General features: G+C 41.3%; 1 protein-coding gene across 1 annotated transcript in view; it reads right to left on the bottom strand.

Moving 5' to 3' along the window:
* Dnah6 (dynein axonemal heavy chain 6) overlaps positions 1–24,926 on the bottom strand; it is a 205,061-nt gene that overhangs the window by 162,385 nt on the left and 17,750 nt on the right. The window contains exons 5-12 of the mRNA XM_059258003.1: positions 20,044–20,311; positions 17,124–17,258; positions 16,922–17,042; positions 16,505–16,631; positions 15,703–15,871; positions 14,408–14,524; positions 13,075–13,275; positions 3,984–4,104 (exon numbers count right to left, since the gene is read on the bottom strand). Coding sequence (XP_059113986.1) covers positions 3,984–4,104; positions 13,075–13,275; positions 14,408–14,524; positions 15,703–15,871; positions 16,505–16,631; positions 16,922–17,042; positions 17,124–17,258; positions 20,044–20,311 — 1,259 coding nt within the window. The remainder of the gene's footprint in view (positions 1–3,983; positions 4,105–13,074; positions 13,276–14,407; positions 14,525–15,702; positions 15,872–16,504; positions 16,632–16,921; positions 17,043–17,123; positions 17,259–20,043; positions 20,312–24,926) is intronic.

Genomic DNA, 24,926 nt, shown 5'->3' on the forward strand with positions numbered 1-24,926 from the left:
AAATCTTTATGTAACATGCTACCATTACAATGAATATACGCAAGGAAAATTTAAATTAATAAATTTATGTATGTATTTATGCTATTACCCATACTTAGAATGCTTTGTATAACTCTAAAATGTTAATTCATAATGCTTAACAATAGCCTTTTCCCATAATAAAAAAACACTATTTTACAACGTCAACATCATGTCTTTGGGCTCTCATTAAGAGATAAGGAATGAGATTAACGTTGAGCATGCCTCCTATGCTTTACTTTCACACTTCATAGATACTGTGTTTCTAACAAATTGAAGGTCTGTTGACATTTTTAGCAGTGTTTGTTGTTTCTTTTACTTTTGAGATTATAATACTTACATCAATTCCCCCTTTCCTTTCCTCCTTCCAAATCCTCCTGTGTATCTTCCTTGATTTCTTTCAAATCCGTGGCCTCTTTTTCATGAATTGTTGATATATACACATGTATATTTACTCCTCAGTACAACCTGCTCAGTCTGTGTAACACTGCTTGCTTGTATGTTCTCAGGGCTGTCCTTTTGGTCCTGGAGAACCGATTGGTGAGCTCCTTCCTGGGGAGACTATTCCTCCCACTCTCAGCACTCCTTAGCTGCCTGTAGTTCTTTGTCAGGGGTGGAGGCCTGTCTATTGTTGTTGTCCTCGTTCAGCTCATATTTAAGCAGTCAGGCTGGTGAGACTGTATGGGTGTAGCTTCTAGCATGTTTAAATATTTACTTTAATATAAATATTTTTTTAATTCTTTGAGAATGTCATACGATGTATTTTGATCATCCTCACCATCCCCACTCCTCCTCCATCCATACCCTGTGTGTCTACTCCCACTCTCTTTACTTTGCGTCTTCTTCTTTTTTTTTTTTTAATGGTGCACTGACCCCAGTCTGTGTGGCCCGTTCACTCCTGGGTACAGCTTAGTTGCCTTGCTAGGGCCACGCCTTTGAAGAAAACTGACTCTTCCTCCCCTAGCAGCCACCAACTACCAATGGTTCCTCATTTGGGTTTGGGGATTTTGAGCACCTTCCCTGTCCATGCTGGAATGGTGACTGGCTTCATCTTATCCAGGTCTTGTATAGGCAGCCACAGCTGCTATAAATGCAGAGGTCATGTATATGCAAAAGATATTGTTTCACTCCAGTCCTCCTGACCTCTGGCTCTTGCTATCTTTCTGACTCCTATGTGCCATGGTCCCTGAACCTTTGGAGAAGAGAGTCTGATGAAGATGTCTTATTTGTGGCTAAGCACTCCACCGACACAATAAGATGTTTTTAAATTAAGGCACATTTTTTTTTCTTTTTTGGTTTTTCGAGACAGGGTTTCTCTGTGTAGCCCTGGCTGTCCTGGATCTCAATCTGTAGACCAGGCTGGCCTCAAACTCACAGAGATCCGCTTGCCTCTGCCTCCTGAGTGTTGAGATTAAAGGCGTGCGCCACCACTGCCCAGCTCCTTTTTTTTTTTTTTTTTTTTTTTTTTTTGGTTTTTCGAGACAGGGTTTCTCTGTGTAGCTTTGCGCCTTTCCTGGAACTCACTCTGTAGCCCAGGCTGGCCTCGAACTCACAGAGATCCGCCTGGCTCTGCCTCCCGAGTGCTGGGATTAAAGGCGTGCACCACCACCGCCCGGCTACTTTTTTTTTTTTTAACATAATGCTACCACACACTCAATAGACTACAATGTAGTATAACATGAATTTTATATGCAGCTCACATTTTGTGGTAGTCACTTCATCGAAGTGCTTCAGAACTACATTCAGAGTATCCTGAGGCATCAGAGAATCTAGCCTAAGGTGGACAAGGTTGTCTTGAAGTTGTGCTTAGGCTAAAAGTTCTCCTACATGGTATCTGGTACTAAAATATTTCAAGCTGTTCACAACAGAACTTTGAAACACAAGAGCTCAAATATAGCTAAAGTTATTTTTCATTCTTCCTTCCAGCTTCTACCATCTCTGCCCCTTGAATCATGGTTGGGGCAATCAGCAGTTTGTACCCTGTATGTGTCAAGGCTGCATTTTGACAATCTTCCTGCCTCCATTTTCCCTTCTCTAATCCACCAGGATCATTGAAAGCCTAAATAGTCTTGAATATATTATTATTATTATTACTGTTGTTTTGGTTTTTGAGGCAGTGTTTCACTCTGTAGCCCAGTGTGGAGGTTTGAAAGAAAATGGCCCCCAAAGGAAGTGGTACTATTAGGAGGTGGGGCCTTGTTGGAGGAAGTGTGTCACTGGGAGGCGGGCTTTGAGGTCTCTTGCTCAAGCTTCCCTCAGTGTGACAGCCAGTTGACTTCCTGCTGCTTTCTGGTCAAGATGTAGCACTCTCAGCTCCAACACCAGCACCATGTCTGTCTGCATGCCTCCATGCCCCCTGTCATGATGATAATGAGCTGGACCTCTGAAACTGTAAGTGAGCCACCCTAATTAAATGTTTTCTTTTTAAGAGTTGCTGTGGTCCAGAGACAGCTGATCTGAGCTAGTGGGAGCTCACTGGACCGACAGCTGGGGAGCCTGATGGGACCGACCTAGGCCCTCTGCATGTGGGTGACAGTTGTGTGGCTTGGTCTGTTTGTAAGGCCCCTAGCAATGAGATGAGGACCTGTCCCTGGTGCATGAGTGGGCTTTTTGGAAACTATTCCTCATGCTGGGATGCATCACTCGGCCTTGATGCACGGGAAGGAGCTTGATCCTGCCTCAAATTGATATGCCATGGGTTGTTGACTCCCGGGGGAGGCCTGGCCCTTTCTAAACAGAAGAGGAGTGGATGGGGGTGGGTGTACAGAGAGGGGCTGGAATGGGTAGAGAGGAGGGAGGGGAAACTGTGGTTGATATGTAAAATAAATGAAAACATTTAGTAAAAACAAAAAAAGTCAAATAGAAAAAAAAAAAAGAGTTGCCGTGGTCATGGTGTCTCTTCACAGCAATAGAAAACCCTAACTAAGACACTCAGGCTGGCCTAGAACTCACAAACTTCCTGCCTCAGCCTCCTAAATATTAGGATTTTAAGCGTGTGCCATAATGCTTGACTTCAATATATTTTTATCATGCTATTGATTAAAAAAAAAACACTCTTTCTAATGCATATGTAATTCTACAGTCATAGGCTTGTCTTCCAGCATCTTATACCTTCTGGTGTCTCTGAAAATTTACCTTCGTTATAAGACCTCATTGATTAAACTGGTTGTTTTAATTAGCCCTACTTTGTGTTCAAGGGCCAGGTTCTATGATGTCATCACCACCGTGACGCTGTGCCATAGAGTCTGATGTGGGCTCATTTCAGCATTAAAAACAAACAAACAAAAAAAAAAAACAAACCAAAACCCCCAAAAAACAAAAACAAAAAAGCCCCAAACAAACAAGCCCCCCCCCAAAAAAAAACCCCCACTGTGGGACAGTGTGGTCAAGGGACAGTGGAAATGGACTTGCCTGATTGTTTTGTTTTCTGAAGTGGGGCCCCATTTGGCATCAATAGCCCTCTAGTAGTGGGTGACAGAGGGAGTCATGTAAGAAGCAGGCACCCTGCCGGCTCTCGCACAAGATTCCGGGCCTGAATTCATCACTAAGATTGTTGATCATTCCCACCAGGTCTTGGGGTGGTACCAGAAGATAAATGCAATTTGAATTCCTGAGACAGAAAAGCTTTCTTAAGCCTTACCTGACAGGAACGGCAGGGATCCCTCTCAACTCCTTGTAACACACACAGGTCTTGGAGCCCTGGTGCTCACGGCAACCTCAACAGATAGGCCACAGAGGAACCGAGGAACAGCCTCCCACAGCACACAGCGCAGATAGGGAGTGAGAGGAAAGGAAATGGGTGATTCCATGGAAAATTCTAGACATGGATAAATTCCCGCCTTTTGTCGGGTCCACTGTTTCAGGCTGCTAGCTCTGTCACTGAACACTACTGAACAGAAACCTAGGAGATGACAAATATTGTTACCTCTGTCAAATGTGCTTAGTGGGGACAGATGGGAACTCACCAGGCTCCTGCTGCCTCAACGCCTGCAGATCCAGACTCTCATTTTCCCTGAAGAATATCTGAAACTTTTCGAATGTCGCTGCATACAAGTACGCGGAATCGAATGCTGAATGAATGGTTTCCTAGGTGGTAGAAGAAGAACAAGACTGTTTCCCTTTCTTATATTAGGTGTGTGTGTGTGTGTGTGTGTGTGTGTGTGTGTGTGTGTGTGTGTGTGTTGGGGTATGTGTACACAAGTGCAGGTGCCCATGGAAGCCAGAGGCATCTGATCCTCTGAAGCAGGACTTAGAGTTGCGAGCTGTCTGGTGTGTGTGCTGGAAATCAAGGTTGGATCCTCTGCAGGGTCAGTGTGTGCTTTTGACTTGTAAGCCATCTTTCCAGCTCCCAAGGCAATTCTGACAGGACTAAACACACACACACACACACACACACACACACACACACACACACACACACACACTGCATGCATCCATAAAGCTCAATTCTCTATCTTTCTACCAGCCAATTAAAAACCATGAATTCATGACTCTGATCTCAATGCAACATCATTGGGTTTAGTCTAGCCTTTCTCTCTCCCCATTTGTTAACTCTCTAGAGATAATCTCTTAGTTGCTGTGCTGGTTAGTTTTTTGTCAATGTGATCTGGGAGGAGTGATCTGAGAGGAGGGAACCTTAATTGAGGGATCACCCATCAGATTGCCTATATGAAGATCTATAGGGCATTTTCTCGATTGATGTGTGAGGGGCTAGCCCCCCTGGGGGCAGTGCCACCCCTGGGCAGGTATTCCTGGGTTGTATAACAAAGCAGACTGAGTAAGCCCTGAGAAGCAAGCTGGTAAGCAGTGCTTCTTCACGGCCTCATGGTCTTCACTTCAGTTCTTGTCTCCAGGTTCCTGCCCTGACTTCCATCAGAGATGGACTAGAACTGTAAGCTGAGATAAACCCTTTCTTCCCCCAAGTTGTTTTTTGTCATGGTGTTTCACTACAGCAATAGAAACCTAACGGGTGTAACTGCCCACAATATGTTTTGACTTGTTTACTCAACTGTAGAACACATAGAAAGTAGTCTACGATTGCCTATACCCTGATTCCAAGGCCAATATCAAACCCACAGCAGGAGCTCTCTAGTTGTTGTTAGCTTAAGGTTATGGAGCCAAACTACTGTGTTCAAGGTTTATGTGAGGCCCTGAGTTTCAATCCTTGGAAATAATAATAATAGTAATAATAATAATAATAGCAATAATAATAATAATAATAATAATAATAATAATAATGTACTTACTTTAGTTCCCATCCCTCACTCTTCAGCATGGTTATGTTGCTCATTTGAAAGTAATTTGGCTTTATTTGTTTTTTTATTTCAGGATTTCACACCTGACTCTTGGCTTGTTTGGGCTATATTCAAACATACACTTGAAGAGTGTCTCCCCTATTCTTTTCACTCCAGACCCACCATCCTCACCCTTTCCAAATCGCGTCCATAATCTCCAACGTGGAGCTGGTTTCCTTAGCTTCTGGTTCATATGACATCAAAAGGACAGATGGCAGAAACTCATCGTCTCTTGCTTCGCTCACCTAACAATGCATCTTGGACGTCACTCTGTAGAGTTAACAGCTGTCTTCCCCAATCTTGTGTTGGCTACTTATTTATCCTTCTTCTGTGTGAATGTACATAGCTTGTTCAACCATTCTCCCATGGATGGGTATTTTGATAACTTCCAACACAATTAGATGCAATATGCTAAAAGTAACCTCATGCATATGTCTTTTTCTGTCACTTATTGTGTGTTTTCAGGACATGTCTTTAAAGGTGGAATTGTTAAATCAAAAAGAAAATGCACATACAGTTTTTTTGTTTCACATACTACAAATTCTCCTTTATTCTCCGAATTCCCACAGTTAAGTGTGGGATGTCTGTTTCCCCACAGGTTAGTCCATGGGGTGTTTTAACACATTTTTAAAATTTTACTAACGTGTGTTAGTTGAAAAATGCTACTCCCGTTTTTCTTTGAATTTGCGTTTAGCTGGTGGGTGGGGTAGAGTATCTCCGGTTGGCTGATAACTTTTGGTCAAATTTCTGCCTTAGACTTTGACCGTTTTCCCTCCTGGCTGTAGTCTCCCCTCTCTTTCTGGCGCACAGTTTCTTCAAGCATTCAGAAGCTGGGAGCAACGACGTAAATAGACTCTCCTGGTTTGCAAATACACTTCTATTTGGTGAGATTTCTTCCCTTATGTTTAAAAACTTATGCCATCAAGTTTATTCATTTGTTCTATGAGTGTGTCTGGGTTTTTAAATATTTATTTATAATTAACATTTCTTTTTAATTAAGTATTTTATTTTAATTTTAGTTAAAAGTGTGTGTGTGCTTCTGTGCATGTCTCCAGAGGCATGTGGGATCCTCTGGAACTGTAGCTACAGGTGATTGTGAGTCGCCACATATGGGTGTTTGGAACTGAACTCCAATCATCTGAAAAAAAGAGCAAATGCTTCTGACCACTTAGCCATCTCTCCAGCCCCTAGTGTATCTGTGTTTTGAATCAGAGTTAAATGACCTTTTCTTGTGAATAACATTATAGAAGAAATGACTCATTTTTTGTTCTACTTACATAATATTATTTTACTTCAATATACCTGATTAACACATTCCTTTCATGTGTATTAAAGAATACTTTGTTTTTAAATTTACACACAATTGCACATATGTGTGGTATAAAGTATGTTTTGATTTGTGTATGCACTGCATATTTGCTAAATTGATATAGTAAACGTGAATTTCCTCTAATTATTTGGTAAGAACAGTTAAAAACAAACTCCAGGAATTTTCAAGTGAATGCTATATTAATATTAACTTCAGTTACTCCGAGGCACATTAGATCTCTTGAATTCATTTTTCTGATGAGTTTATTAGTACAGGTTCATAATACAAAATGATGGCTTTTATTGTGTTTTTTTATACACATGTATACACATTTACTTTTATTGTGATTTTTTTTATACACATGTATACACATTTACTTTTATTATGATTTTTTATACACATGTATACACATTTACTTTGCCTCCAATAGCCACCTTCCCTCTTCCTAAACAGCCTCTTCTAACTTCCATATTTTAAATATTTTAGCTGACTCATGTGTTAGTGTGTACAATGTAGGATCCAGGCCTAAGTGTTCACATGGCTAGCCCATGGTCAAGCCCCATCTAATGAACAGTCTGTGTGTGTTTCAGTGACTTCTGCTACTGTGCTTTGAATTTGATAAATCTCTGTATATTGTATATTGGAGTTTATTTCCTGACTTCCTGTGTTTTTAGTCTACTAATCTGATATCTGTTCATGAGGCAGTACCTGACCCTTTTAACACTAGAGTATTATTTATATTTAATACAAAGTAAGTATACTGTCTTTCAAAGACTTTTTCTTTCCAGGTTTTAACTTACCAGATTGATTCTAAATTTGTCTACTTCTTTGGGTTGAAGGACATCCTTATTATACTGTGCTGTCCCATCTAAGAATGCTCTTTCAATTCTAGCTGGGGACATCCTTATTATACTGTGCCATCCCATCTAAGAATGCTCTTCAAATTCTAGCTGGTGTTCTCCACAAAAATCTTTGAAGTTTTCTATGCTCACGTGTGTGTCTTTAATATTTCTCATTGGGTTATCACTGTTTATATACCCTCTTTTTGTTATTCTGAGTGGAGGCTTTTTTCCTGTAAGCATTTCTTGTATTCGAGAACAACTTCTGTAGCGTTGTGAACACTTGGTCCTTGGAAATTGTTTCACACACCACACAAAGTGGTGAGTTTTGTTGCATGTGTTATGCATGTGTGCCATTATTCTCCATTCTACTTCCTCCCGCACTGACCTTTCTTCCTCCCCATCTTTGCTAATCCCCCTTCTTCCCCAGTAGTCCCTCCTCCTGCTTTCACGTCACATATGTCCTCCCCACTCTCAATAGGCCAGACTAAGAAAGACAAAGACCATTTGTTTCTCTCACTTGCAGAAACTAGACTTAACTTCATATGTGTGCATATAAACTAAAAGGAGGGGAGGAAAAGGTCTTAAGGGGGGGGCAGAGGAAGGATGAGAGTGTAATGGTCTTTGGAGAGCTCATAATATTCCCCTCCGAAGTCACCGGGGCCCAGAGCTTTCTGTAACGGACAACTTTCTCTATGGCGAGGTTTCTGTGTGTGCCTAGTAATGGCAAACATGTGTCCTCTAAATATTCAAATTCATTTTGATCAACATCTCCACAGTAGTCTCAGAGCTTTCAGAGCCTTTGGTTTATTTGTGTGTTTGTTTTAATGATCATCATTTCTTTTCATTCTCACTGTGTTGATTAGGCCTTCTCCATTCTTACTTGGCCTTCCTTATGATGAGAATGGTATGTTAAGGTATTTGATTTACATTATTTTTATTTATGTTCCGTTTGTTTTAGTCTGCCTCTTAGCCTCACGAGAGAGTCTCCTGACATCTGTGGTACACACACGTTTATATTTCATCACAAATTGTGGGTTTTTAAAAAGCTAACTCTTTTTTGCTCCATTAGTGTTCACTGACTTAAACACTCCTCTGTCTGGCGTTGGGGTTAATGTGGTAGGCCAGACACTGCTGTCCTGGGAAAGGTCTGCCTGCAGCGACGGCCTTTGTTCAATACCAGAAAACCCGAGTTTCAGAAAGGGCTCTGTCATCGCTTATCTGGAAAGCGTGGCACATGGGAAAACACGTGGTTTATGCTGAATATCTGCTCTCCCTTGGAGGAGTCTAGCAATTTGGCCCATGCCTTTGTGGTGAGACTCGGCAGGAACCTGGGTTTGAGAAGCTAAGCAGCATTCCTGCTAGACACTGTTTCAGGGGTCCTCGCTGCCGCTGGTTGCAGAAGGGATCAAGTGCTCCTGTAAATCACAGCTGTGAGCACACTACTGTCCATGGGAGCCAACCCTGGGGGCCTGCGCTCCGTCCCCGGGATTTTATTTCCTGCTGTACAAGCCCTCACTCTCCATGCTCTCACTGTGTTAAATCACAGCTGTGAACACAACTACACCCCGAGTTCTCTGGGTCTCCATCCTTTCACTGCGTTAAAATTACAGCTGTGAACACAACTACACCCTGAGTTCTCTGGGTCTCCATCTTTTCACTGCGTTAAAATCCCAGCTGTGAACACAGCTCCACCCCGAGTTCTCTGGGTCTCCATCCTTTCACTGTGTTAAAATCCCAGCTGTGAACACAACTCCACCCTGAGTTCCTGAGGTCTCCTAGCAAGTCACGGAATGTGCGGTGGTCTTGGGGATCTTCCACTCTAGGGCGGTTAAGTTCTGCGTCTTTACGGCAACCCTTCCATTTGGACTTTCGGAATCACTGCGTCCCCTCTGGTAACACGTTGGTTGTCTGGCTTTGTGGGCCAAATTGAAAGCCTTTGTTTAAACTGGACCTGTAATCCTAAATTCAAGGCCTGTCTGGGTGACAGGTGGTGCCAACCACGGTAGCTCAGTGAGACCTCATCTCAAAATAAAGAGTAAAAAGAGGCCGGGGTTGTAGCTCAGTGGTAGAGCACTCACCTAGCACATGCGGGCCCTGATCTTTTCATTTCAGAGGTGGGCAGAGCTCACTCTTACTTCCTTGTATTGCTGGTTTATTCATCTCACCTTGGTCATATTTTGAAAACAAGTTTTCTGGTTATTTCTGTGTTTAAATCACCTGTTTATTAAGCTCGTCATTTGATATTTTGATTTTACTAATTTCTTAATTTTTACTTATGGCCTCTGGATTGATCTTCAGACCTTCTCCTTCTGTCTTACTGTCTCCATTCTCTCCGTTATGTACGGCTGTGTAGTTTCTACTTGAGTAGGACGTATCTCAGCTGTGTGGTACTCTGTCATCAAGATCGCTGTCTTTGTCTCACGCTTACATACATTGACAAGCACAGTTACACGAAACACTAACCAGCAGTTTTATTTAGTTCAAAGTCACACCTTAGGTGAAAGAAACTCCTTCTATGGTAGATTCCTTGTTGGCTAACAAATTCCCAGGGTACTTGCACGTTTAAATCTGCTGTTCTATTTTTAAAATTATTTATTTTAAATTATATTTTGATCATATTCTTCCCTTCTCCCAAGTCTTTACAGATCCTCTCCTCCTCCCAACTTTAACTTCTTTCTCAAAAACAAACAAACACCCAGTATAACAACAAACCGTCCAAACCAAGAAAATAAAATAAAATTGCTGTGGGATGTTGTTCTGTATGCTGTGAATATGTGTTGCTCTGATTGGTTGATAAATAAAACACTGATTGACCAGTAGCCAGGCAGGAAGTATAGGTGGGGTGAGCAGACGATGGGAATTCTGGGAAGAGGAAGGGCTGAGTCAGGAGTTGCCAGCCAGACACAGAGGAAGCAAGATGACAAGGCAGAACTGAGAAAAGGTACCAAGCCACGTGTCTAAACATATATAAGAATTATGGGTTAATTTGAGTGTGAGAGCTAGTCAGTAATAAACCTGAGCTAATGGCCAAGCAGTTATAATTGATATAAGCTTCTGAGTGATTATTTTATAAAAGGGCCAAGGAACTGCGGGAGCCTGGTGGAACTGGAGAAACATTCCAACTACATAAAACAACACCCAAACAGGAAAAAACACCCCCCACCAAACTGTAACCAAATAATAGCACACACTAAAAAAAAACTGTGGAGTCCGTTATGTGTCAGTCAACTACTCCTGAACATGAGGCCTGCCCTGGAGTGGTTGATATACCCAGTGTCACTCCATTGGAGAAAACCATTAAATCTGATTTTCTACAGCCTTGATCCTTAAGGGACTGGCTTGCCTAGGTAAAAATTATTTCTTCCCATGAGGTTATTGAAAAATTATACTTTACTATTGTTACATTTCATTTTCTAAAAATGTTATTTATGCATTCATTGGTCATTTTTTATTTACTTATTTACAGTGTGTGTCTTTCTGTGTGGCCATGTGTGTGCAGAGGCCAGAGGTCAATATCAAGAGTCTTCTTCAACTGCCCTTCATCTTGGTTTTTGAGACAGGATCTCTCATTAAACCCAGGGCTCACTAACTGATAGACTGGCTGGCCAGCAAGCTCCAGGGCCTTGCCTGTCTCCTTCCCTCTACCCCTAGCTGAAGTTACAGAGGCATGCCATCATGTCCTACTTTTGCATGGATGCTGTGGGCTTGCAAACTCAGGGCTCATGTTTGTAAGCAGGTGCTTTACTGACTGCGCCCCTCCATGCTACTTGTATGAAGTCTGAGAGGGTGGAAATACGTGCTCACACGCTAGGTTTAAGTTTTATAAGGCTGCATGTATAGTGTACGCCTGACAAGTAGGCAAACTTTATATTGGAAAATCATAATGGCTCGTGGATGCCCAGGAGAGAAGGCAGTTGAGGAGTTTGCTTTCATTTTAGTCTTGCTTTCATTTCAGGAGGCTGGTTGCCCAAGCAGAAACAAGCCCCACCTAGAGCTGGCTGTTCTTTCCTTTCCCATGCCAGTGCACTCTTGAAATGTGCTCTGCTTTTAAAACTGGGATCTCTGGGGTCTGGAGAGATGGCTCATCAGTTGAAAGCATTGGCTGTGCTTGTGGAGTTCCCAGGTTTGGTTCCCAGCATCCACATGGCGTGCAGAGCTGGCTGTAACTCTAGTTCTGGGAGGTGCCACACCTGTTCTGACTTCCACAGGCACTGCGTGCATGTGGTACATAGACACACGTACAGGCAAAACACTCATACATGTAAAATGAATCAGTCTAAGCTGGGCATAGTGACACATGCCTTTTATCCCAGCACTTGAGGCAGAGGCAGAGGCAGAGGCAGAGGCAGAGGCAGGGGCAGGGGCAGGGGCAGGGGCAGGGGCAGAGGCAGGGGCAGGGGCAGGGGCAGAGGCAGAGGCAGGAGTATTTCTGTGAGTTTGAGGCCAGCTTGGTCTAGATGGCAAGCTCTAAGATAGCCAGGTCTACATAGAGAGACCCTGTCTCAAAAACAAAACAAATCAAAACAGAACAAAAAAAATAAACAGATCTAAAATTTTTCTTAAACTAAGACATTTAGGTTAAAGAATTTGGTATGGAATAGTATTTTCAAAGTCTCTAAGTCTGCTTTAGTTAGCATCCGGGGTGGGGAGATGATCAGGGAGGTAAGGCACTTGCTGCCCAACCTGATGACCTGAGTTCAGTTTTCAGGACTACTCCTACAAGTTGTCCTCTGACCTCCATGCTCACAGTTTCACATGCGCATCCACCCACATGCATTCGCAAAATAAAGAAATGTATAGTCAGCTTCAGCATTTAAGAGTGATGAAAAGAAGCCTTTACAGTTTGTCTCTAACAGGCCTTAAATAATTACATTGTGCTTTTTTAAAAAAAACCACAAAACATTTAACAGAGATGACTTCAGTTAGAATCATGGGCAAGACATTGCTCTGCTCTGTTTGTACCTAAGGTGTCCCAAGAAACACATGACAATGTTTGCTAATGTCAGACCACTGTTCTGCCCATCATGGTAAGTTTTTTTAAAATGTTACTTTTGGTTTTGAAGCGTATTTATTTAAAATGTTTTTCTTACATTTTTATTTATTTTGAATGATGGCGGGTGCCACCATGCGCTGATGGAGGTGAGAGTACAATTTGCTTGTGGGAGTCAGTTCTCTCCTTCTTCTTCTTCTTCTTTTTTTTTTTTTTTTTTTTTTTTGGTTTTTTGAGACAGGGTTTCTCTGTGTAGCTTTGCGTCTTTCCTGGAACTTACTCTGTAGACCAGGCTGGCCTCAAACTCACAGAGATCCGCCTGGCTCTGCCTCCCAAGTGCTGGGATTAAAGGCGTGTGCCACCACCGCCCAGCAGTTCTCTCCTTCTATCACGTGGGTCCCTGGGATTAAACTCAGGTCTACCTGCTGAGCCACCTCACTGGCCCCAGCAGGACAGTCTTTAAGGTACCCACATTATTGTCAGATTTTACTATTCAGAGATTAGGTGCCTGCCAGTTTCTACAAAATGGAGCATTCAAAGGTAAGACAGGAAGAAAGCACATTCTTCGATGTCTTACAAACTGGGGATATACTAAACAGTTTTTAGTAAAAGCAAATCTACCTTTATTTGCATGATGATGGTGAGAAAATTCCTGTCGTCCTCAAACACTGCTGACAGGCTTGGTCCAGGGCCACAGGTCTTCTCTTCCACCTTCTTGTTAATGAACGGGCTGGTGAAAGCGTCAAAGTATGAGTCAGGCACCAGATTAGGAACTGACAACACAGTGTTTTGAAAATGGTTAATTGCCCCGGAAATGCCATCCTGTCAGAGAGAAAAACACAAACATAATGTAAGCACAGATGACTGCATTTATGAGGTTTTAGAATTTTCTGATAAATAAGAATAACTCCTGCTGGATGGTAATGATGCATGCCTTTAATCCCAGCACTAAGTAAGCAGAGGTGAGTTTGAAGCCAGCCTGGTCTACAGAGCTAGTTCCAGGACAGCCAACGCTACACAAAGAAACCCTGTCTCAAAACAAAAACAAAAACAAAAACAAAAACAAAAACAAAAACAAATTGCAACCCATTGTGATGAGATACATTTTGAAGTATGAATAAAACACTACGAGGGAAGGAAAGCCAAGTGGAACTCAGGAAAAATTAAATGATGGTTAGACGTTTATTGGTATTTAAAAAAATGGTTTCTATCCTAGAAATATGAGCTGAGAAAAAAATTAGACATAGAAAAAAAGATTTATGCACAGGCATTCATTATGGAATTATTCATAGTAGCTAAAATAATTAGAGAAAACAAAATATTAAAAAATGGTGGCTCAGACCTATGGATTATGGAAAATGCTCTACTCCTTCCCAAAGATGTTTCCAGTGTAATTAATGAAATGGACAAATGTTTATGATACAATGTTAAGGAGAAAGAACAAAAACAAGGAAGAAAGGAAGGAAGGAAGGAAGGAAGGAAGGAAGGAAGAGGGGCAGAGAACATAATTTAGTTTTAAATTTAAAAATGTGTCCAAGTGCATATAACCTCATGGTAGATTAGGTAAGCAGGGATACCAAAACACACAAAACAAGACTGGAAGGAAGCATGATTATTATTTTCTGTTGATAAATTTATGGAATATTGTTAAAGAGTGATGAATAACCAAGAATCAGAATTTTCTAAGATAAAAGACCATCTTGCAAAGACTTCAAAAGTCGTGCTTACAACAGTGTGATGTCTTAGACTCTGCTCAGAGGGATGCACTAGTCAATCTAAGGCTTGTGCCACCCTGAATTATCCTCTTGAGGGAGTACCTTTGCCAAGCCTCTGCTCTGCCCCCAAGTAAGGGGACAGTGTCAACTGCAGTCTTACCAATCAGCTGACCGTAAAGAAGTTGCTCCATTATTTTAAAGGTTGCTTATTTGCAGATATTAGATACTGAAATACATACCAGAAAGTCATCCAAAGAAGGCTCGAAGAGTAGAGACTCCACGGTCAGAATCAGTTCTGTAAGGAACATGGGGATGAGAGACTCATCTTCTTCCTGCTTCTCCACCACTGGGGCCCCCTGGAAGGACCACATGTACACTGTTACAAAGATCCTACCTAGCAGAATGCTATCAAGGAAAGCAAACACACAAACACGCAAAGAGGAGCAGACAAGTGCACATAATGAGCTGGATTTAGATCCATGGCATGTGGAAGTCTTTCTGGAAATAATAACACAGGCAGAGCAAAAATAAAACTATTGGAAGATGATACGGCAATGTAAAAATACCTCTCTGTAAAAATTGAAATGCAAGCAAACTTGGAAAATAATTTTAAATGGAAATGGGGCAGCATGGATAGTGTAGCAGAAACCAGAGGCCTCGAACCAGACCAATGACTCTTTGCATGAACACTTGCAAGTAAAGCTATATGGACAAAAGAGTTTACTGCTTGACTCACTGTGTCACACTACGGCTTCCATGATGAGATTGAGTTTTCCTTTTATTTTCTCTTAAATTTTATTTTATTAATTATATTTGGAGGGTGTTTGTAAGGGCAGAGGGCAGATACGAAGGACAGGGAGATGAACAGGATCGAGATGCATGTGAAAGACACAAAGAATAAATAAAAATAAAGTTTAAAAAAATAAATGGGGTTCATATACTTGATAGAAGCTACACCTTACAATAACAAATGCTGTAATGGACATGCCCTTGTTAATTTCCATCACTGTCATAAAATAGCCTCATAAAAAGCAACCCAAGGGAGGAAAAGGTTGATTGGGCTTACGACTCCAAGCTATAGGCTGTCACTGAGGGGAGGTCCAGGTAGGAACTCAAGGCACTAGTTACATCACATACAGTCAAGGACATCAGCAGAATGCATCCTTGCTTGCTTTTTAACTCCCTCTACTAATATAGGCCAGTATATATGCCCCCCACTTACATTGCCCAGGGCTCAGCCCAGGAAATGGTGGCTTCCACACTCAGGGTAGGTTTTCCCTATCAATTAACAGTCTAAATAATTGTGATAACAATACAGACATGCCCAAAGACCAACTTGACTTACATAGTTCTTATTAAGGCTCCCTTCCTGGATGATTTTAGGTTATGTCAAGTTGACAGTTAAAACTAACCAATATAACACTCAAATGGAAATTTCTCCCCCCCCCCCAGAATATAGAAAATACCAGGAAAAATTCCAAAATAGAGACACTTTTCGGTAAACACCCAGAGACATGATTTCGTCCAAATGTACCTTTTTCTCGGTGACTTCGGGCTTCTCTTCAGTAATCCACTTCTGAATGATGTCTGCTGAGGGCGTTCGCTTTAGTTTGTCAGAGAGAAAATTCAAAAGTGAGCTGGCAGTGTTTACTGTTAAGACGTGCAGGGTGTTCTGAATTAGGTAGTCATTCAGACGGATGAAGCTTGAGAAAAAGGCAAACACTCTCAGATTTCTGTGATCACTACATATTTCTGATAGCAACTCTAAGGCACAGATTTAAAATTTAGAACATTGTATCTCCTGGAATTTTGGTTGGATTATATTAAAACATTAGGAATTGTTCCTACACCTTCTTGCCTTGAAAGCATAAATGTATTCAAACACAGGACATTGACTTAACTAGTGGTCCTGACTTTCCCATGAGTTATTTGATGAACAAGATGCATGTTAAGAATAATGCACCCAGCTCACCTAGTCCAAGGGCCACAGGAGTTTTTCAGGGAGCTTTAAGGAAAAACTCTGTGCACACAATGTGTGTAACTTGTGTCTGTAAGTAAAGTATGACATCTTTGCAATCTGGTTCACATGGCGCAGGTACTGTGGGATGCTGATATGGTGCATGTGTTGTGGGAGACTCACACCTGTAACTCAGCACTCATGTAGCATTGCAAGCTACATCTCTGTTCTCCGTGGGTTCCAGAAATCAAACTCAGGTCATCAGGCTTGGGCAAAGCCTTTACCCACCGAGCCATCTCCCCAGCCCAGGGCTGACTTTTTCATGTCTTGAGAAGTGTAGATTCTCTTTTCTATCCTGAAAGAAAGAAGATGCTCTCACCATGTGAGCCTCATGCAGTGATGCCTTTTGCTGGCCTGTTCTGTGTACGTCATTTTTTCCGATTCTCCGTAAGTGGGCAAATCAGACGAAGCTCCAACTAAACTTGCAATGTTTATCTTAAAGTAATCTAAGGACAATACAAGGCACAAATCTTCTGTAAAAGCTCTTTCAATATTGATTCAAAGAAAAACAGAACAAAACAAAACACAAAAGCAACAAAATCCTTTGATTTGAAAAAATAACACAGGACTCCAGAAAACAAATAGAATTCATGCCTACAGTTTATGCATGCAAGCAGAAGTTTGGAACAAGTGAAAAGAGAACAGCTATTGAGCTGGAAGGGAATCGAGAATACAGAAGAGATGGTATTTTGGAAGGCTGCCCCTCGGGACCCTCCCAGTTCTCGGCCCTTCATACCCTCATAGGGTTCGAATGCACAGTCATCAGGAATAAATCCCGCAGCACGTAAGGCAAAGCGGCAGGACTTCCTGACCACTTCTTTGGCCTCAGTTCGGAAATCATCGAGGCGCTCTGTCACCTAAACATTCACAGGTGTGTGTAATTAGTCACGGGTCCTGAGAAGAAGGGAGTCTGAAACTCAACAGACAACATCCATTACCTCCTGTAGGCGCACAATTTGCACAGCCTTGAACTCCTGCAGGGTGTAGGTGTGAAATTTTTCAATATAACAGAGTCCCATAAAACTCAGTTGGTAGCACATTTCATTAATTTTAAGAAGAGCTGGTCGCAGATACTGAATGGAAATAAGAATTAGTATTTAATTTTTAAAGTCCTATATTGCAAAAAATATGTACAGAATGAAAACTGGTTATGAAGGGTTATAGGAGTGTGTGTGAGGGGGTGTTAACTTGGCTAATAAGTACAAAATCACACACCAGGTAGGAACTCTTCGGAAACATTTTTGTAAAAGAATTAATCGGGTTATCATATTTAATTTGCCCAGTTCTCTCCTTTTCACTTCAAGAAGGATGCATGTCTTTTGGCTATTAAAGGAATAAGATTGAAGACAATAACAAAAGCTATGCATCTTAAATTTCATTAGCTTCAGCTAATGGCTACTAAAAGGCTTTACAGTGTCCAGTCACAATGATCACAGAAGGGACCATTTATTAATCTGAGAGGCTATGACATATAACAAAACTAAACTTAACTTTAAATTTACCCTGGCTAACAAGATGCATTGGAAAAGGATAAACAGAGTCACAAATGACCCATCACTTTCATCCCAACAATGTGCCCAGGAGACAAAATGTTGAGAAAATGTTTAGAAAATATTTAGAGAATTTATAATATGCTTAGAAAAAAATTATACATGGTTATTAATTTGCAATTGCATTTATTTATAAAAGCATTATTTGTAATTACCAGAAAGTGGGAAAACATTTCAAATATCTATCAAGAGATAAATAAATAAAGTAGGTATAACTACACAAAGAAATATATTTAGTCAGTGGAAATAAATGGTATTTCACAACAGTGATGCATTTTGAAGAGAGTACATTAAGTGAAAAATGTCAGGCATGTTGTATGATTCCATAAGTACAGACAAAGGGCCAACTTATGGAGACAGGAAGCAGATGTTGGGGAAGGAACAAGGGAGTTGGGGAGAAATTGAGAAGGCTATTCATGGCGGCAAATGTAGCTTCCTTTTAGGGTGATGGATATGTGCCAAAATCAACTGTGGCAATGGTTGGTCCACCCTTAGTGAACACACTAAGTAATACACCGTGGGTGAGGGAACACATAGCAAGCATGTACATTAAGTATCAATGAAGTTGTTAAGGAAAATTTAAGCACAGGTGCTTATAAGGTTGGCTATTTTTGTGAAATAAAAATTTCAGGGCCAGCAAGTTGGCTCAGCAAGTAAAGATATCTGCCACCAAGCTGAGGAGGACCTTAGTTCAATCCTAGGGACACACCAGGTAGGAGAGAGCTAACCCCCGTAAGTTGTCCTATGACCTCCACACATATACCATGGTGATCAGGTGAACACACACACACACACACACACACACACACACACACACACGCACACACACGCGCAAGCACCTGAATACGTAAAATGCAATGACATTTTAAAAATGGGAGCCGGGCGGTGGTGGCGCACGCCTTTAATCCCAGCACTCGGGAGGCAGAGCCAGGCGGATCTCTGTGAGTTCGAGGCCAGCCTGGGCTACCAAGTGAGTTCCAGGAAAGGCGCAAAGCTACACAGAGAAACCCTGTCTCGAAAAACCAAAAAAAAAAAAAAAAAAAAAAAAAAAAAAAAAAAAAAAAAAAATGGGCTGGAGAGATGGCTCAGTGGTAAAGAGCAATAGTTGCTCTTCCGGAGGACCCGGGTTCTGTTCCCAGCACCCACATGGCAGCTCACCACGGTCTGTAACTCCATCCCCAGGGGATCCAACACTCTCTTCTGGCTTCCAAAAGCCCTGCACACATAGGACACAGACAAATATCCAGGCAGCACATCCATACACACAAAATAAAGGTTAATTTTTTAATTTAAAAAATAATTCCTACATAAAAATTTTAAATTCTATGCTCCCTTTTTTAGCCTGGTCTAGAAGAATTAGCCATTGAAGTCACTTAATTGTATACATTGCACTTGTGGAATGTTGGTTAGCAGCTGATAGGTATTTGAACCACGACAGTAGGTAGATTCCTAGGTAAATCTTAGCTTAGAAAGATGAGAACTTTCTAGAATACTAAGAAGAAATTTAAGGGGAGGAACTATCATGACCAAGACACCACTGGCAAAGAGACGATTCTCGGTACGTAAGAGGCCATGAAGACTGGGAAAGGTCATTTAAAAGACAAATCCAGGAAGAGTTTCTACATAATGATCTAAAAAATTGTATGATCCATGCCGTATTTAAAGCATGGTAAAGAAGTTCAAGTGGCTAATGAAGTTAAGGATGCAGAATTTGAGGTTAATGCTGTAAGAGAATGGGACATCCTTACACAGTTCACCACGTTCAGTGGGAGGGGTGAACCAGGACGACACATCCTGCATCCTTACTTTGCATGATTAATTTTAATTATTATTGATCTACATTAATCTTAGTCCTCTCGACCTCCTCTCTTGTACAACTGACACGCCCATAAAAATCAGATTATTCTCAAAGAGAAGCAAACTGTGGCTGCTGACCGGGGAAGGTGACTCGTGTAGAAATAGACAGATGAGGTGGTCGCCCGCACAGCACCTGATCGTAATTCTTCATAAATGGGGCCCGGGTGCACAAGGCCCCACCCCTCCCGGAGAAAATTACCATTCTAAGATTTCTAGGTTGCCTCTAATCGAAGGAGACCTGTGTCTCTCTTCTTATGCGTCTGCCTTTTGCTGCCCTTGTTAAGGGGCCAGAACCCCGCTGAAGACTAGATTGCTAGATGTGACCGGACAAAGACTGTGCTTTTACTAAGATGAAATAGTCTATGTCAGGTGTTGGTATACCAACGCCTGTGACCAAGTCACACTTTCTTGCCCTGTAATGTTTTTAAAAACATGATTAAGAAATACATACAGGATTAACAATGAACAGATTTTTTTGTAGCGCTTTTCGACAGCCAGTGATTTTCTTGGAGCGGACATTCTTCCTCCACACGCTGAAAGCCTTCCACTTCCGGAAGAGCGAGAATATGGGGATCTTAGTGAGTTCTCTGTGGTACAGATACTCCTTTTCCCACCGCTCAATCTCGATGAACTCGATGTCGTCGTTGTAAATGTGGGTCACTGCCTTTTTGCTAATTGTGTAGTAGTCATTTTTATTGATGTTCTCATAACTTACCACCCTGTGGACAAATACCAATTGGGACAAATGGATAAAGTATTCAGCACAAGAATAAGCAATGGAAGCGCTTTTTGATGTTAAAAGATAAACGTATTAAAGGTGAATACCATTTAAATTTTAACCAAATCCTAAGAAACTTTTGAGTTAAAGAGAAGTCTCAAGAGAAGAGCTAGATTTAAACATCGGATGAGACATTAGACAGATTCCATGTTAGCGGTATGTTTAATCATTACAGTTGCGTGATCTTTTCAACAAAACAAATCACTATAGACATTTTTGTTACATTTATTTCCACATTTTGCAGGTATGTGGCAATCAGAGGACAACTTGTGGGAGTCATTTCTCCTTCCACTATGTGGGTTCTGGGGATCCAACTCAGGTCCCCAGAGTTGGCTGCAAGCACCGTTACCCACTGAGCCATCTTGCCACCCTCACTATAGACATTACTTTTCTCTAGACAGGGTCTTACTATGTAGTCCTGGCTGTCTTGGAACTCACTATGTGACCAGGCTGCCCTTGAACTCACAGAGATCTGCCCGCCCCTGCCTCCTGAGTGCTGGGATTAAAGGTATGTGCCACTAAATCTAACTCCACTATAGACATTTTAAACTTAATAGTCTTTTATGAAAGCTGCTTGGAATTAAGCTTGTATTAATTATTAACTCTTTAGTGATTATTCAATATTAATGGCACAAAAGACCTTTCAACTATCTAGTATTGACATAATTGTAAGAAAGATGAAAGAAAACATGAATTATTAAAAGTAGAATCAAGATTCAAATTAACTAAAATAGTGTCTAATTCATCACAGATTATTGTAAAAAAATTTTTGTTAAAGATACTCCTTTTCATCAAGGGCATTCCTCAGCTTCACACAACAAAAGAAAACTAGACCAAAGAGACATTTAAGAAGAGGATAAATTAAAAGGAAAAAATAAGGGTGGATTCTATAAAAGTTCTTTGATTTAAAATTCTTCGATGAGAATTTAAAGTATAAAGATATTTTCTGCAATTTTAGCTAAAGCAACAAATATGTGCCACTTAAATGAAATAAAACAAATGCAAAATATGCTATAACAACCTTGCCAAAATGTGTTTGGGAATTTAGAAGAATAATAGCCGTAGTCTCTGAAAACTTAAAATCACAAGACAATGATTGAGCATAAAGACCAAAGCCCAAATCATTCCTATATTAAAGCCATGTAAAAAGTACATACAATGGGGGCTGGAGTGGGGGCTCAGTGGTTAAGATTGATGGCTGTTCTTGCAGAAGACCGGAGTTCAATTCCCAGTACCCATGTCAGATGCTCACAACCACCTGTTACTCCAGCTCCAGAAGACCTGTTGCCCTCTTCTGGCCTCCACAGACACTACACTCATGTGCACATACTCCCAACCCCCAACGCACACATAACTAAAAACAGAAAAAAAAAAAACTTTTTTAAAGTATATGCACTAGGTAAAGAGTAGATGGCAGCACTCTAGTGAAAACCAACTTTTCCCACACGTATGTTCTGTTCTTGGCTCTGCATTCTGAATAGGAGTCTAAGGCCCTTTAATATAGCCTTTTGGACATTTGAGATGTTTATAGTGGTTGAAGGCAAATAACTGATACAAACTGCCAGGCAGTAGTGGACTTTAATCTCAGCACTTGGGAAGCAGAAGCAGGCAGATCTCTGTGTTCAAGGCCTGCCTTGTTTACAGAGCAAGTTCCAGGACAGCCAAGGCTACACAGAAAAACTCTGTTTCAAGAAACAAACAGATAATGTAAGCTACACATTTATGATCAGTGTTTTAAGAGATCAGAACAAAATTCTTACCTACTCTGGGCCTCTTCATCAAAAAGCTGTGAACCATTGTCATAAACCAGTTTGGGTTTTTAATTTCTATTTTTACATTAATAGAACTTAGTGAGAATGTTGCTTTCCTACTTTACTGTTGCCATGGAAAACTCTGACCTGCTTTGCTTTCACCTGACCTCAGGGTCTAACTTTTTGTTTGTATTCTAATTAACTCACACTGGAAATGACTGGAAAGCAGGTCAGGCATTGCACGCCACATTTGAAAGTTTCTCCTTTGCCACTATCAATAGCTGAAGGTATAACTGGTATATATTTGGAATGATTTGCTCCATGATATGAAACTTCAGCTTGCCTTTTGTCCTAGTCACTGTGAAGAGATAGGATGACGAAGGTAACTCTTATTTAAAAAATAAGAAAACATTTAATTGGGAATATGGTCACAGTTTCAGAGGTTAGTTCATTATCATCATGGTGCAGAGCATGGCGGCAGTAGATATGGTGCGGGAGCAGTAGCTGAGAGCTACATCCTGATGTGTGTGTGTGTGTGTGTGTGTGTGTGTGTGTGTGTGTGTGTGTGAGAGAGAGAGAGAGAGAGAGAGAGAGAGAGAGAGAGAGAGAGAGAGAGAGAGAATATGGGCCTTGTGTGGGCTTTTTAAACCTCAAAGCCCAGCCCCAGTGACACACTTCCTCCAACAAAGGCCACACCTCCTAGTCCTTTTAACCCTTTTAAATAGTGCTACTCCTGGGTGACAAAGCATTCAAACACACGAGCCTGTGGGGACTATTATGATTCAAATCGCCACACCTCAGAAACTGCAGTTAACTCCTGGTGTCTCCTTGACATCAGACATCAAAACCAAGCAAGGACAAGCAGGTGGTCACGGTCCTGTACACGTCTGGAGAACTTCCTCTGTGTGTTCTGCTACTGACAGCAAAGGCAGTTGGGGGTCCATGACATAAATCCACTTGCTAGTCAGTGCTCAATGCTACTTAAGAGATTTTTATTTATATGTCTGTTTCTTTACAAAATATTGTCGGGCCCTCAATCTGTTTATTTTCCTCATCTCAACTCTCCACAGAGAAGAACACATGTAAGTCTTTCACAAGCATGGATTATTTTTATTGTTGCTTATTTATTTATTGGGGGCATGCCACAGTGCACATGTGGTCTAAGGACAATTTTCAAGAGTTATTCTCTGCTTCTGCCGGGTGGGTCCTAGGGAATGAACTCAGGTCATCAGGCTTGGTGACAAGCACCTTTATAAGCTGAGTCATCTCACTTGCTGGCCCCCAAAATTGGTGTGTGTGTGTGTGTGTGTGTGTGTGTGTGTGAGAGAGAGAGAGAGAGAGAGTGTGTGTGTGTGTGTGTGTGTGTGTGTGTGTGTGTGTGTGTGTACATGTGGAGGCCAGAAATCAACTTCCAGTGTCGTTCTTAGGAATCATCTGCCTTGCATTTGTGAGGCAGGGTCTTTTACTAGGATCTGGGGCTCACTGAGTAGGTCAAGTTGGTACCCAGGGAGCCTTGGGGATTCCTCTACCTTCCCAGCACCAGAGTGGCGAGCACATGGCACCATGCCCAGTGTTTCATCTGGGTGCTGGGGACTGAACTCCAGTTCTCATGCCTGAAAAGTAAACACCTTATTGACTGAACTATCTCCTCTGCCCTGTTTCCTGCCTCTTTAATGAGACTCTTCTCATAAAGATCCAACTAAATCCAGTTACTAGACAGAGGGAGCAGCTAGGTCAAGCAAAGCCCATAAAAATTTAGATGGTGTGTGCAATGTTCTGTAATCTTATTTCCTTAGAATTTCTTGTCCACTGATGAAAGCTCCTTTTCCAAATTCAGGTCCCAAGATGCTGTGCTATGAGAATCCCAAAGGGACGATTCTCCACCATATGTTCATAATTTGTTTTTAGCTTGTTCCCATGCAGAAATAGTTTACCAATCAGGGTCACTTTTTTAAATCATAATCAATGTTATCTAGAACCAATCAACTTTACTCTTAACCAGGGAAATAGAGTTGTGATTTTTAAACAAAGGTCATGTTCCCATGCAGCATAACAATATTCTATAATCCTAGAACACTTCCCAAATTTGATATAAAATCCCCACATAGTGATAGAACTTGGGTGACTGCAAGGGCTTGTAAAGACACTAATGATAATTCTTTATATAATACAATTAAAAAATGCAAAGGACAGAGTTTGATAAAAGTTTCATACAGTGCAGTTCATAAGTAACCATGGAGATGTGCCTAGCCCTTTCTAAAGTAGCTCCTGAATTTCGAATCAAGATTTGGTGAGGGATCTGTTGAAGGTCTTAGCAGCCACCTCTGCTGAGAGAGTCGTGTAAGCTGGAGGCGGCAAGTGGTGAATGATGCTCTATTGTCCTGTGCCAGATGGCTAGAAAGCCCCAGTACTTAGATGACTGGTCCTCTTGCAATCAGCTATCAAAGACACCATTGTTTTTGTCTTTGTTTTTTTTAATCCTAAAAGATGTCTCTTTCTGTGATGGATGCAGTGTTGAAATTTCCTGTGGTAGTATAATTGCGCTAAAATCTGGTCACATATTCCGATGATGAGTATCTTGGAAACACTGGTAAAGCTGTCTCAAATACAGATGTAATTAGTTCATATCCACACCTCAAATGAAAATAACCCCAGAACTGTGTTAAACCATCCTTTCCCCAGAGCTAAAAATTGGAAATCCTCAGCATGTGTTAGTATATTTCCAGGAAACTCTTGGAATTTTCTTCAGTTCATTCAGGTGTAGAAATGTCTGTTACATCCCCAGTTTTGTAGCCAAGAACTGTT

The sequence above is a fragment of the Peromyscus eremicus genome, chromosome 3 (assembly GCF_949786415.1).
Source record: "Peromyscus eremicus chromosome 3, PerEre_H2_v1, whole genome shotgun sequence".
NCBI classification, from domain to species: Eukaryota; Metazoa; Chordata; class Mammalia; order Rodentia; family Cricetidae; genus Peromyscus; species Peromyscus eremicus.